The sequence below is a fragment of the Haliotis asinina genome, chromosome 15 (genome assembly GCF_037392515.1).
Source record: "Haliotis asinina isolate JCU_RB_2024 chromosome 15, JCU_Hal_asi_v2, whole genome shotgun sequence".
NCBI lineage: Eukaryota > Metazoa > Mollusca > Gastropoda > Lepetellida > Haliotidae > Haliotis > Haliotis asinina.
Window position 1 is genome coordinate 6,188,134 of NC_090294.1, and position 15,921 is coordinate 6,204,054.

General features: G+C 37.4%; 2 protein-coding genes across 4 annotated transcripts in view; one reads left to right on the forward strand and one right to left on the reverse strand.

Annotated features, from left to right (window-relative positions):
* Window positions 1-596: 596 nt before the first annotated feature.
* Window positions 597-6,846, reverse strand: LOC137265711 (HIG1 domain family member 2A, mitochondrial-like). Its single transcript, XM_067801152.1, has 2 exons — window positions 6,681-6,846; window positions 597-2,526 (listed from the first exon to the last, which is right to left on the reverse strand). Exons 1-2 carry the CDS (start codon window positions 6,829-6,831, stop codon window positions 2,348-2,350), a joined length of 330 nt encoding a protein of 109 aa, XP_067657253.1. The 5' UTR covers window positions 6,832-6,846; the 3' UTR covers window positions 597-2,347.
* Window positions 6,847-7,053: 207 nt separating this feature from the next.
* Window positions 7,054-15,921, forward strand: part of LOC137265581 (nucleolar protein 16-like) — a 31,959-nt gene continuing 23,091 nt past the window's right edge. For 2 of the 3 annotated variants that reach the window (XM_067801002.1, XM_067801001.1), the window contains exons 1-2: window positions 7,278-7,442; window positions 14,641-14,749. In XM_067801002.1, the coding sequence (XP_067657103.1) occupies window positions 7,342-7,442; window positions 14,641-14,749 (210 nt within the window). In that variant the 5' untranslated portion in view covers window positions 7,278-7,341. Of the gene's footprint in view, window positions 7,096-7,277; window positions 7,443-14,640; window positions 14,750-15,921 lie in introns of those variants that run through there. The other variant, XM_067801003.1, reaches the window with a different exon arrangement.

Below are 15,921 nucleotides of genomic sequence, written 5' to 3' on the forward strand. Positions count from 1 at the left end.
ACTGTGAGATTTGTTCATTTACTGGATCACCAATTTAGGTGTGAAGGCAACGCTGTCCCTACACAATCAAGAACTTGTGTCTGTGAGAGACGGACATGTCAGTAATTGAGAACATAGAATCCTATGAGAGCATCAAGAAGCAGCTATACAAGGTCAGACGTTCAATCTTCCAACCAATGCCATCCTATCTTCAAGACATTATCATGCCTCCATCGAAGACGACATGTCCTGCTGAAACCAACACACAAAAAAAACAGCACCCTCACCAATAACCTCTGATTTCATTTATCTTTCGTTCCTAATTTCTGTACAACTCAAGTATCTGTAACAACATTCTAGTCCCATATAAGCAGCTATGGGTGCATGGAGGCCCTGTTGCTATTTTGTTTTTATGTGCTTTAGGGAGTCAACAGGCCATGGGAAACCTGCTGCAATCACCTCCTGCTTGCACTGTGTGTCCTGATCACCTCCTTCTCCCGCCCACAAGTAACTTATCTTAAAATGGCTTCTTTTCCAAAAGCCACTTGCTGTAATTTGTGTTCTCACTATCCATTGCTAACATATATTACTTCACACAGATCAAGAACAAACTGTAGAAATGTTTGACAGTTTATTGATAACATAAGCCATTTACAAAGCCATTTCACCTATTTCTTGGTTATAAATACCATCCTTACTTCACAAATTCAATCTCAATCGATCACACTGTTACAGGTTATGGATGATATACAGGGAAAGCCAGCACGCCATTCCAGCTGGCCTATTTCCATTATAAGTTTCATCTCGAGAGAATAAGACCCTGAATTTTCAAGTTAGTGTGGAGCTTCATGATGTGTGCATGGATCATCATCCTCTATTTAACAATATACCGGTTATATATACATTAAGGTATTGACTATCACAGCTTATTTTTTTTTAAAAAAGGAACACCATTTGGTGTGACAAGCACTCATCATTACTTCTCTCATCTGTGATATATTTAATACTAACTTCAGTACCTTCTCTCAAAATGTGAACTTGTATCTATGGTGCAGAGAGATTACACCCTTCACATTTACCATGGAGACTGGTTTATTCGAGCTACTGACTTGCCTCTGTTACTATGGTAATAATACTAATATGTCAATACAAAGCTGTACTAACACTGTACAGACAGTGATCAGTTTAATGAATATTGATACCAAGAACACAAAAATCTGTCTTCAATAGATCAAAATAACACATCTTGATTCTAGACAGTCACAGACCCCAAAATACTGTGCTGTGCTTGATCTACTTCAATGTGAAGTAATTATGTTTTGCAAGTTTTCATAATCTGCATCACACCTCTTTGGATAAAGAAGAGTAACAGAGCTTAAAATGTATTGTTTTCCTTCACGTACTTCAATGTGAAGTAAGAAATGGGTGCCGGTATCTTTTGAAAAAAATGCTATTTCGAACATACTGGTATTACTGTTATTATTTCCCTGAACTGGACAACATTATACACCTACGAGAAATGTTAAATGCTTACAGTCCAATCCTTGTATGAAAACATGTTGTCATATATATTCTCAGAATAAGTAAACTTAGTCTCAGTATTATTTGTTACACTCCTGTACTGAGTCTTCGCAACCCTAGAAGGAGATTGCATCAGGTAACCTTTGGGCAACCTATGACTGCCCAATCAAATGCAAGATGGATGAACAGATTTAACCAATCCGACAACTGCTAGGGTATGACGGGACTTACAAAATTCATTCGTCACTGACACTAATCCCTCCACAAATGAAAATCTGCTAAAAACACAGATATCTGACTTGCAATATATACCCTTAGGGCTTTCTGATGACATGGTTACCATTAGCCAGTATTTTCATAAGCTGACATCCCTGAATATTGAAAAAAAAAACCCACTATTTTCAGAGACTGTTTACTAACTGTTGACAGTGTTGTACCCTGGGAAGCAATTGTATGTTAAATAGCATTGGGAATCATTCGGGTACAAACCTTTTGAGGTAAAAGTTCAAAGGGTATGTGTGAATGTCTACTTTCACGATTTGGTAAACTGTGTTTTGATTGGTCAATCTCAAAGGTTACCTGACATGATCTCCTTCTGCGGTTTGTTACACTCAGTAGAGGAGTGTAATGAATAATACTGCAATCACGTTTACTTAGACTATATATTCTCTAAACCATGGCATGTTTACAACACCATGAATACCAGTCTTTTTCACAAGTTCCACCTTCGAAGCTCTATTCCATATATGTGTTGTGATCAGAAGTACTGCCTGCAGGTCTTAAAGCTTATACACAAAGACAATGGTTACAGTCACACTCCTATGCACTGAGAACTCTTGAACGTACATCAGTTTTCAGGCTTCTTCCTTGCCTTCATGGTGGTGTAGAAGACTCCACCCAACACAGCAAACAAAGTGAATCCTTGTGCACCAATCCTCACACGCATCATGGTCTGTGATCTGCGTGTGTTTCCAGTCTTCATCTGCCACAGACCATATGACAGGGCAAAAGTTGTCATGGCAACACCTGAAAACATGTGCCTTCATGAAATATTGGTTTTGAACACTGCTGAACTCTGACTCTGTACTAATGGCTAAAAGGTGGAATGTGCATAGCCAATTTGCTGTAACTGAGCTGTTTCACTGAAGATGAGAACTTGCTTTAAACCTCACATTTGAACCACTGCCCTCAAATCTTTTGTACACAGCAACATGAATCTGTCATGTTTTTATCACTGTATATTATGAAAAGTTTATAATCCTAACAATAGGAGATAGGCTGCAGTTTAACACTGATACATACCTAAATCCTGAGCTGGCCAGTACTTGTTTTCTCACCTTTGAGACTAGCACCATCTTTTGCTAACACCCATGGGAGGCATATAATTCACTATCCTTCACATTGATGACACAACACATGGGAGTATTTATCCATTGTGTTTTGGCATCCTGAGATTCACTGTCATATGTAGAGTTACTTTAAGGCTTGTACCAATGTCTAAATAATTAGTCACAAAAGTCATGAGAGCTTCTCTCTCATCCACCCCTTCCATCATAGTCAGTACAGAGAAACTTGTCAAGGTCGCCATGACCATCACAAAATTCTTTGTTAATAACGTTTTCTAACTGACCAAAGTAACCCACAGTTATATTTGCTGGTCCTATGGATGATCTTCAAACTTTTGACACCATGTTAACACCCACAGGAGGCGGATAACTCACTCTCCTTCTGTTTTATCAGACAACCAAATCACATCCCGGAACACTTTGAAGTTTTAAGTGTCATGCTGCTAGAGAGTGAAGTGACTAGTTCCATAAAGTGATTCATTGACAATGACTGACAACAGTTGTCATGGTTAGATTGCCTTGTGGAACAAGGCTCTTTCTTGACTTATGTTCTAAATTAAGACCAAGGCTCTCTTTAATTTAAATTTAACCCCCTGGATGCCGAGCTGTTTTTCAGGTGCACATTTTCACAAGGTTTGAAAAGTGAATGTTGTGGGAGATTTGCGCTAGCACGGTCCTGGATCTGTGAATGGCTATAAAATTGCACAGAAATGTAGAATATCTAATTTCCTATCCGTTGGTATAAATATGACTGCAACTACCTCAGGGGTTTGAGAAATAGACACTGCTAAATGTTGTCCAAAACTTTTGGGTCCGTACAATTCTCTGTTTTTTATCGTGCTCCAATAAAAGCACTCTGCTACGATTTTTTTAATTTGGCATCTTTGTGGAAAGTGTGAGCGAAGAAAATACAGCTTGATATCTGAACAGCATAAGTGTATATGAAATGGATGTATGTGCTAATGCATAACGTCATACTCACAAAATCACAAATGACCAGCAATAAATACAAATCAATTTTCTTCTGTGATGTCAAATGTTGAAAGAGAGGTCATGCACAGATAAAGATAAGGGGGCATAACTCTGCTATTCTTACATTAGGTCAATGTAACTCAGATCACATGGAGAGAATATGCTGTGGATACGGACAGTATATTTTCGTTATGTCTTGTTCACAGTGAACCAAACCATTCCAATACAAAGTTCCCCAATGTGAGAGGATAGCTTTTGGTAGTTTCACAATTTGTAAGAAAAGATGCCAATGTACTACATCAAAAAGCAGGTAATAGCGATTTGGATAGCCCTATCCGATAAATAATTTAGTTCTTAGATTCCCATATTCTCCTGTTTGTGTAGATGTGTTTTGATTAATTTTGCATCATTAATACTGGAGTAACAGCTACATTTTCAAATGTAATGAAATAATGCCACAATTTTAGTTGACGTCATGGCATGTTCTGTGCAATATGTGATGTCTGAAAAAAGATGACACTGGTTTGCTGATTAGTTTATATCTAACCTAATTTCCACTCAGTGAGGTAAAGATCTTGGCTTCTGTGTCAGAATTCAACACTTTTTACACAAAACATAAAATGAATGGTTTTACCACTGAAATAGTGTCCTGAATATATTAACAATTACCATGATTACACAGTTTTACTACGTGTCTTATTGTGAGCAACACACGCACCTGTCTGGCATCAGTTTAGCATAACTGAAAATTTCAGACAAGTTTCACAAAAACACCTGAATATTCATTTGATATTCATTTTGGAAACAGACTTGTGTATTTTGGAATAGAAATGTGTATACATGTACCTCTACATTTCATGTACGAATCATTTTCATTAATATTATCAGTTTTACATATAAGTTGGAATTAAATCGCTGTTTATTAACCTGTTCATATGAAACTGCAATATTTATCCCAACGTATTGAATATTGTACATCACAGTTAACTAAAGCCCATGTTGCAGTAATGGCTATGTGTGTTGTGCTGTGATGTTCCAACACTTGTGTAGAGGCTTAAAATGTGGTCCAGTACACTTACTGAGTCAATTTCCCACGTAAATATTACTCAAACAATCAAAAGCTTTCAAAGAATAAAAATGTATACCTTATGGTGATGAACATGGACATATGTACATACTGAAATCAGTTTCATGAAAAAATATCTGAACGATATGCAAAATATACATCACCATACAGAAAGTGCAATCGGAATGATATGGCCATTGCGCTTACTCTTGCTCAACCGACCTTCACCTCACAGAAATTGCCTAATAAGTGCAACAATGCTGAAGTGTGACATCATTACCGATGACCGACTCTTTCCTTCATTCAGGGCTCTTTTGTACATAAATGTGAGATGTAAGTAATCAGAATTGTTCTGACTATATGAGTATTGTTATGTGTTTTTATCATTTACATTGTAAATGAAGGAATAAGCCAGAATTGCCGACAGGTACCGTTGTCGTTCTGTGTGATTTTGCATCCGTCATGGCGTCACGCTGCACTAAAAGTTTGACAATTTCTTATGAATTATCAAATGACTGCTTTGTTTCTATTTATAATTTGCTATTTCTTGCTACGATACTCTTCCCCTGAATATTCTAAACGTACTGAACCATTGTAAGCAATGATTACACAGCTGGATGTTCGAAAATTTCCAAAAATGCTACGCAGTGTAAAATTGGAATTTTTCTTGTTTACATTTAAAACAAGAGCTGTTTTTCGAGCACAGCGTTCGCTTTCATACCAAGTATCTTTTGTTTCGCTTTATGCAGACAGTTGGTACTGGTGACAAAGAACATTTGTTATGTGAGTATGAAAGTCACGTGATGTAATAGGCATCTCAATACTGGCCTTCTCAGAACGTGATTTTGTAAACACTATCCAATATGGCAGAAAGTACACTTTGGCGTTTGTGTAAGTGTATTTTTGAAAACATCCCAACCAATTCTGGGTTCATCGGTAACGTTTCAGAATTATCCTTACTGGTTACATGAAAACTTGATATCAGTGATCATTAATATGCTATTTTTGAAATTCAATACTTACAGTAATTATCCGATTTTCACATTTCAAAACAGACAGCAAATAACGCTCTGAATCGCAATTTTGTACAGTGTGATGATGATGAAGCCTATTTTGAAAGGCAATTTTAAGCACTTTTGTACAGTGTGATGATGATGAAGCCTATTTTGAAAGGCAATTTTAAGCACTTTAGCTTGGTCTGAGATAATGGTGGATGGTATCAGGAAACAGGGATTTTTCCACAGAATTAAAACCTGTGAAGTAAATAAATGTGTGTGGTACATTTAGAATTTTATTGGACTTCAAAGTGAGGGGTGAAGCTATCTTGGAATATTGCTGCCCTACATGCTGAGTAAACTGTATGGACAAACCTTATGAATTACAACTTGTATATTTCGTGAGTTCGACGTTTTGATAACGATTCAGTAGTCAAGCAGGAATAAACAATAGTCCGTTTGATTCCATTGAGACCGATGAATTGCTCACTAACACAAAATCCAATAATTGCAACAAAACCAAATTTTGCACAGCCACATGAAATCGACAGACCAACTCTGATAATGTGTCGCATAAGTTAGGGCACCCGAATGAAAAAAGTTGTTTAACAAACAATCATCCTTTTCTTGTCACCTTTTGCTATTTCGGACGAGATGGGGGGGGGGGGGGGGGATTTGCTGTTGACCAGTTGTTGAAAAGGAGTAACGATGGCTTTTCAGACAGTATCAGTGCTAACACAGGCATTTGGAGTGTCAGATTACGTAAAGCAGCTGAACGAAGTGGAAGCTAATATTATTTACCTATAGGTACAAATGGATTTTCCTTAGTTTTCCTGATAAACTTGTCTTTTAAACCCTCATCGTGATAGCCAATATCTTGTCTTGGGGGTGGTAAATATGCAAATTCTTGAGGAGGGGGCTTCTGTGCCGTCGTTTCTGTAGAGGTCGCCATCTTAGAATAAACAAAAGTGACACGGGGACATATATCCGGAAATTATCCCCTAATGATTTCCCGAAGTCCATAGCTATCACCTTACAATAAAAACGTGAAGTTATTTTATTTCTCGAAGTGTGAAAATGAATTTAGTGTGAAAATATTAGTACACCAATATTTATACGGACTATTATTAGACTGGTTTCCATCGATGTACCAATCTTACATTTTGGTAGCGTGACATCGTCGCAAACATCCGGTTGAGATAGAGTAAAAATAAATGTGGGTGGCATTGGATTTTTGAATGCTAACATTTCTTTCCCTTTGTTACAAAAAGGTGTACAAGAATGATATAACACTGGAGATAGCAATTTGATAGCAGCAAGGGATAACTTTTGTAATTTGTTTAACGGCAAAATAGACACTTAGTGTTTTCTTCTGTTTCGGACAAGATTCCTTATTTTTAGATTCTCAAATTCGCGTCCTTGAGCACGTGTTGATGTTTTGCTTGGAATCGGCGACTCGACGATGACGAGAATACGAAAACAGAGTAGAAATAAGAGATATAACTACACAAAAGACCGAAAGAGAAGCTGGAGAAACAAAAGCAAACAACAAAAAATTACATGGTAAGTCCTTTAACGTGTTCACAAAGTGTGAACAGGAGACTCTTGGCAGTGCTACTAACTTTGAGTTTGATGATAAAACAAATTCCACAGGCCCTGACAGGAGCTTGTAATGCTGAAAATAGTACGGATATATGGATATCAGTGTAGGCTTGTTGGACCCAGGACGTATCATTTTCAGCAATACAAGTCACTGTGACAGATTCTCTGTTATTGTTATGTTGTGATGCAACGTTGCAAGGTGTATGTCCACAAATTTTTGCCGTGGTTCAATGTTGAAGTTGTCATCCACAAAGCACCCCGTCATTACATTTTAAATTTAAACTTCCAGCTAAACAGATCATGACGAATCTATTTGTGATTCACTTTTCAGCCTCATGAGAGCAGGTGGTCGGAAATGTTTTGGTAATGAACTTATTTCAGTGTTGAAATATTACACTGTGCAAGGTGGAAATATTCTGTGTGAAAAGAGGGGGTACAGGCGGAACTCTTTCCAATATGGTGAGACTATAGTTTTGTAACTATAGAATATGTTGCCCCCAGGGTTAGTGTTATTGTTAGTTGGAAGGTTTGATTTGGCATTGGGTATTGGTCAAACAATCGGAACATAGTTTATGGGGTCCCAAGTTCTTTTAAGAAGTGAGAAATAAGGAAGAAAATTGTCTTTTTAATCTGTTAATATTGCCATTTTTATGTCATAATCCTAGAGAGTCTGTCATTTGAATATATATATTTTACATCCTCTGGGAATTATTTTTGTTTCTCTTTGAACCTCTCTGGCTCTAACTCTATGCAAAAATGTAAGTATTTAAAGGGGCACTGATGCGGAGCGAATAATGTTTCTCGCCAACGGTCTAATTACGGAACCAAACTGCAAATTGGTCAGCGCCCGCTCCTTCGACCGTGACGGACAAAGGAACTGGTCTCCTGTCCATATTAGCAGAATTTCTTCACCCAAAAGAGTCAGGATGCCCATCATATGCCATTATTTAAAAATATCCATGGTATTCCTTGTCTGATCGTAACAAAATATCCCAGCTGTGTAGTTTTTTTCGGATGCTTGGATGGTATAGTTACTCAATTTGATCCTATTTCTGTGTCTTTAACCTCGATATTTAATCATGTTACATGAAAATATGATGCTTGGATGGTATAGTTAGTCAATTTTATCCTATTTCTCTGTTTTTAACCTCGATATTCAATCATGTTACATGAAAATGCGATGTCTACAGGCACGTAGCAAGCCATTTGTTTCAGTACGGAAGATTGCAAAGCTTTATATTTAGGTAATTTTGAGTGTTGGTTCAGCTGTGATAGCAACTATCATACGTAAATTTTGGTAGCTATGGTAGCTACAATGGTTTATTATTTATGATAATAAAAACACATAGTTGATTTATTTGAATTTGTAAACAATAAACGATGACTTTGCCTTTGGTAGAGAAATCTGAAAATTTTCTTCGTAAATAAAAAAAACCCTTATTTCACCTATTTACCCAAGTACACAGCAAATGCCTGTATGTATTACTTATGTAACGAAATTCCGTTGGTATCCTCAAAACACTTTCGGCCCATAAGTGTTTTCAGGCTGCATGCGACACAGACATTACATCTTCCTTGCTGTAACTCGCGTTTGATGGTGTAAACCTACACGTGTTATTTGTCATCATTCTCTGGATGGTCAATTAATGAATTCATAACAGGTATAATTAGTAGTAACACCACTCAGGTTACTCAACAAAGGTTCCCATTTGGCATTTCTCCTGTCTGGAGTAAATACTCAACATTATAAATTAAGGTCTGTAACGGCAAATTTATTGTATGTTATGTAATATGTGCATGTAAGTGATGCAAGAGGGTTTATCAGCTGAGTTACAAAAACAAACATCGATCAAAAGATTAACCGATGACACACTGATTGATTAATTACTTTTGTCAAAAGGTAGTGTGTGTAGATGACTACACCCTGTCGTAAAGTGCGATTGTGAAAACAACATCCTCCCTTCAAAGAGTTAACCACCCTTGCGTTGATTGATTGATTGCTCTTTATTGGTTAACTAAATTACTTAGAATAGTGGACATCATACAATTAGTTGCCAGGTGTGCTATCTTGGGTGACCAGTGAGAGGTTTATCAGGTTTTCACCAACGAATGACGTGAAACGATGTGTTGCTTTAGACAGTTGTGTAAGACACGCGACACAGAGCAGGATTATTTACCAGCTGCAGGTGAATGGAATACGATTTCTTTTACGTGGATATCGATACATTCCTGAACAAGGTAGTAGCCTGACATTGTTGCTATAAAATTAGTCTGTTTTACATTCATTATTTGCATTTTGTTTTAATTTATTTGTTGTAGCATTCAGCAGAATCGATATGACAGAAAACACACACTAGATCGCGTATGTGTGTGAAATAGGATCCACATTGGCAATCTATACAATGTATAAATGTTGCTGTTATGTTAGAAATTTACTACGAGTATAAACAGACCGTGTGTTCGTTTATTAATTTTCAAAATCATACAAATATGACAATAAACTAATTAGGGTTATGAGACAAAATATAGAGACGTACATTGGCTTCGGTATTTTTCCGTCCTGATAGTTTTTTACCATTTCTACCACTGGCAGATGATTAATCTTCAAAGTGTTTCATTTGTTTTCATAATACATTTGTAATGAAGTAAAATTGACTTCACCTCAGTTGATCTGTCTATAATTAAACTATCAGTTGCACATACAGACTGCGCAGCAGAGGTCACGAACCAGTCACGAATTCTGGGATATCATCCGGGTACTCACTGGAGAAAAACAATAACAAAGGTTTACACCAGTCCACGGAAATTGCTCCGCATCAGTGCCCCTTTAACAGGAGAAGCTGTCTAAATGTTGTATCTGGATCCAAATGATCAACAACATGTTGTTAGGTAATGAGTAATGTGGACGTGCTAGATCTTTCTGGAGGACTTTGAAACACAGTACATAGCTCTAGATCACCTGTATGGTATGGGCACTTTAATAGTATTGCTTAGTGCAGAGTTAAACATCAAACAAAACAAACAGGCATTTACAATATCTGTTTGATATATATGTTGAACAGACTGTGGTGAAGAAGATGTGGATAATGTATTGCTTCATGAACCTGAGGGCGGTGGGGTAACTAGTGGTTAAATCGTATGCTTGTCACTCTGAAGAAATGGGTTTGATTCCCCATATGGGTACAGTGTATGGTATGGGCACTTTAATAGTATTGCTTAGTGCAGAGTTAAACACCAAACAAAACAAACAGACATTTACAATATCTGTTTGATATATATGTTGAACAGACTGTGGTGAAGAAGATGTGGATAATGTATTGCTTCATGAACCTGAGGGCGGTGGGGTAACTAGTGGTTAAATCGTATGCTTGTCACTCTGAAGAAATGGGTTTGATTCCCCATATGGGTACAGTGTATGGTATGGGCACTTTAATAGTATTGCTTAGTGCAGAGTTAAACACCAAACAAAACAAACAGACATTTACAATATCTGTTTGATATATATGTTGAACAGACTGTGGTGAAGAAGATGTGGATAATGTATTGCTTCATGAACCTGAGGGCGGTGGGGTAACTAGTGGTTAAATCGTATGCTTGTCACTCTGAAGAAATGGGTTTGATTCCCCATATGGGTACAGTGTATGGTATGGGCACTTTAATAGTATTGCTTAGTGCAGAGTTAAACACCAAACAAAACAAACAGACATTTACAATATCTGTTTGATATATATGTTGAACAGACTGTGGTGAAGAAGATGTGGATAATGTATTGCTTCATGAACCTGAGGGCGGTGGGGTAACTAGTGGTTAAATCGTATGCTTGTCACTCTGAAGAAATGGGTTTGATTCCCCATATGGGTACAGTGTATGGTATGGGCACTTTAATAGTATTGCTTAGTGCAGAGTTAAACACCAAACAAAACAAACAGACATTTACAATATCTGTTTGATATATATGTTGAACAGACTGTGGTGAAGAAGATGTGGATAATGTATTGCTTCATGAACCTGAGGGCGGTGGGGTAACTAGTGGTTAAATCGTATGCTTGTCACTCTGAAGAAATGGGTTTGATTCCCCATATGGGTACAGTGTATGGTATGGGCACTTTAATAGTATTGCTTAGTGCAGAGTTAAACACCAAACAAAACAAACAGACATTTACAATATCTGTTTGATATATATGTTGAACAGACTGTGGTGAAGAAGATGTGGATAATGTATTGCTTCATGAACCTGAGGGCGGTGGGGTAACTAGTGGTTAAATCGTATGCTTGTCACTCTGAAGAAATGGGTTTGATTCCCCATATGGGTACAGTGTATGGTATGGGCACTTTAATAGTATTGCTTAGTGCAGAGTTAAACACCAAACAAAACAAACAGACATTTACAATATCTGTTTGATATATATGTTGAACAGACTGTGGTGAAGAAGATGTGGATAATGTATTGCTTCATGAACCTGAGGGCGGTGGGGTAACTAGTGGTTAAATCGTATGCTTGTCACTCTGAAGAAATGGGTTTGATTCCCCATATGGGTACAGTGTATGGTATGGGCACTTTAATAGTATTGCTTAGTGCAGAGTTAAACACCAAACAAAACAAACAGACATTTACAATATCTGTTTGATATATATGTTGAACAGACTGTGGTGAAGAAGATGTGGATAATGTATTGCTTCATGAACCTGAGGGCGGTGGGGTAACTAGTGGTTAAATCGTATGCTTGTCACTCTGAAGAAATGGGTTTGATTCCCCATATGGGTACAGTGTATGGTATGGGCACTTTAATAGTATTGCTTAGTGCAGAGTTAAACACCAAACAAAACAAACAGACATTTACAATATCTGTTTGATATATATGTTGAACAGACTGTGGTGAAGAAGATGTGGATAATGTATTGCTTCATGAACCTGAGGGCGGTGGGGTAACTAGTGGTTAAATCGTATGCTTGTCACTCTGAAGAAATGGGTTTGATTCCCCATATGGGTACAGTGTATGGTATGGGCACTTTAATAGTATTGCTTAGTGCAGAGTTAAACACCAAACAAAACAAACAGACATTTACAATATCTGTTTGATATATATGTTGAACAGACTGTGGTGAAGAAGATGTGGATAATGTATTGCTTCATGAACCTGAGGGCGGTGGGGTAACTAGTGGTTAAATCGTATGCTTGTCACTCTGAAGAAATGGGTTTGATTCCCCATATGGGTACAGTGTAGGTAGCTTATTTCTAGTGTCCCTCTCTGTGATATTGATGATATATTGCTAAACATGCTAAGAGAGACATAAAACTATACATTCACTCACTCACTTACAGTGGGTAAGCACACTAGCTGGAAGAGTCAACAACATGATGAGTGTTAGTTTATTTTGTTTGTTTTTTTGTGTTTCATGTAACATGCATAACCACCTTTCATACAAACCAGTAATAGCAAAACTATGTTTATTTCATGTACAACTGTTCTAAGTTGAATAAAATTTTGAGATTTAAATGTTCATTTGGCAAGGTACAGGTTTGAGGATTTGCATTCTCAGTTTCATTTTGTTCAATTTAATTTGTGTTTAAAGTGAAATTCATTGGTATGTTTTCCCTGCAAACAAACTATAACTGAAATGTTAAGATGTCAGAAAAATGGCTGTATTTCCCAATTAATGTCAAGACGAAATTGTATTTCATCATGTTGATTAGTGTGTGGATATGCCATCATCATGCTAATCACTGCTAATACCATCAATTTTGCTTAATGGATGCACAACAGAGGTTGAGAACCAGTCAAGAATTCTAGGATATCACCCAGGTACCCACCTGTAGGTAAACACAACAACCAGCTTCATGGAATAGCCATGGATCAGTGCCCTTTTAAGCATGTAAAGATCATGGCAGCAATGCATTGTTTTCACTGTATCCAATGCACTTGTTATTCTTCACAAACCAAGAACTTATGTCTTGTGTGTCCTATCTTAATGAGACCCATGAAGTTCCTGGGTAAATAGGTCTTCAGCAACTCATGCTTGACAGAAGAGACGACCATGCTTGTCATAAGAGGCGACTAACAGGATCAGTTGGTCAGACTCGCTGACTTTGTTGACACATGTCATTGGTTCCTAATTCCGCAGATCGATGCTCATCATGTTGATCACTGGATTGTTTGGTCCAGACTCAATTATTTACAGACCGCAGCTGCAATATTGCTGAGAGTCTCATAAAACTAAACTCACTCACTCACACACGCAACCTTGTCACAAGGTGGTTTAGCATACTGAAACATGAAACCAAACTCCATCACCCAAGTGTGATTACCAACTCTATAAACCACAAACCCATTCAAATGATGGAAATATAATACAAGCACAGAGATAGAGAAAATGTTGGAAGGTCTAAAGCTTATTGCAAATAGTTACACTTGTCTGGAAAATGAAGTAACGATGACTATTTCAGCCCCAAAACTCAGCATATTTCAGCATATTTCTCAACTCACTCACTCATTCACTCCTAATGAACATGCGAAAGACATTTCAAATGCTTTGGAACCTTTTACTCTTTACCTGTCATTCTCTCATTCTCCTGACTGGTGATGCCTAGATGGGTGCTAGATGTGAAACAAAGAAGTTAATACGAGAACCTTATTGGAAGTAAATGATTTTATTACCTCTGAGGGTGAAAATATTGTGTTTCATATTTTTGATTCGATGCCCCTAGGGCAAAATATCACTTTCTTCCATGACATTGCGTTCTACACACAGTGACTGCCAACAATTAGCCAATGTTTGAAAGTAGTTTTGGGTTTATTTTCTTCAAGTTGATGATTTCAGTAATTAACAGAATATTACATTCATGGTCATATGATGCTACATTTCCGACACTCATATGTTTAGGCACTTGTGTTATAAACATTTTATGACATGAACACTCATATAATATCATCTATATATGTCTCAAACTGAAAGATGAGTGGAGTGCATTTTCAGTTATTTCGACACCCTCAAACCCTGTGTGTTGTACCAGCCAAGTAGGACTGGATGAGGATGATATGACAAAAATTAGATGCAAAATTGTATATTGTTCATGTGTCAGTACACTCGTCCACTCAAATGAATGGCTCAAAATACTTGTATGTCAGATTATAGTGTTTTATGACCTATTGCTTTTCAGTGAGACACTGAGAGAATCGTGGGATGAAAAGAAGTCCGTGGCACAGAACATGCAGGACATGGGACTGTCAGCTGATTCCAACAAGACTATCAGGATCCCAAAAACGAAGGTGTGCTTTCTCGCTATGGTACCAGTTTGCACTTTCTAAAATATTAAAGTTTCCTGGTTTTGAAAGATAACATCTGCGTCACCCAGTCCAAGTAAATACAGAAAACGTGAACTGAATGGTCCTTATGACTAATGTATACAAACATCAGTCTTTTTGTTTATACTAAAACAGTGCCTCAGCAAAGAGCCTGAAGGGCATGGATTCACCAAAATGGAGCGCAAAGCAAATTGTTTACTTTGAACCATCCTCAATATCTCCAGGGTATATGTCTCCACTATGCCCTGGATGCATCTACGGCTAAATATATTACCTCCTTATTACCTCCCTTCACCAGTTAGGTACCTACACTGGAAAGTTGAGCGAACCAATCACAACTGACTTTTAATTTTTATCCCCCCGGAATGGAAATGCAGGGGATATAGTCGACACCTCGCCCATCCGTCCGTAATAATTTTGTTTTGTTAAAAATCGTTCAATATTTTTAGACCAAAATTGATAGATACAGTATCCTGAACCTATGGTTGTGCCTTTTGCTATTTACAGATTTTTGGCATACTTATTTTTTTGTTTTTCCATGGAACATTTTGGTGTTGGTCTAATGGTGAGGTGGGTTTTGTTTACAGAGCAGAACTCAAAAACCATTCAATATTTTTATGCAAAACTTGTAGATATGTGGCAGACACCAAAGTGGTGCCTTTTGCTATTTACAGGTTTCTGTGATTTATTATTTTCTCGGTTTCCATGGAAACGTTTCGGACTTCATCTCAAAATGGAGAGATGGGCTTTGTTTCCGGCGCAGAACTCAAAAACAGTTCCATATTTTTCTGCAAAACTTGGTAGATATGTGCGACAGACCCCAAAGTGGGGCCTTTTGCTATTTAAAGGATTTTGTGATTTATGATTTTCTCGGTTTCCATGTAAACATTTGGGACTTCAAAATGGGTCTCAAAATGGAGGGATGGGCTTCGTTTCTGGAGCACAACTCAAAAGCCATTTCGTATCTTTCAACAGATCTTGGCAGATATATGAGACAGATCTTGAAGTGGTGCCTGTTTTCAGATATATGGCATTTATATTTTCCATGATTTCCAGGGAAAAGATTATAACTTAGTCTTAAAAATCATCAAGTAACTGTCAGATGATTTGTCCTTTCAAATATGTGGGGGCTGGGG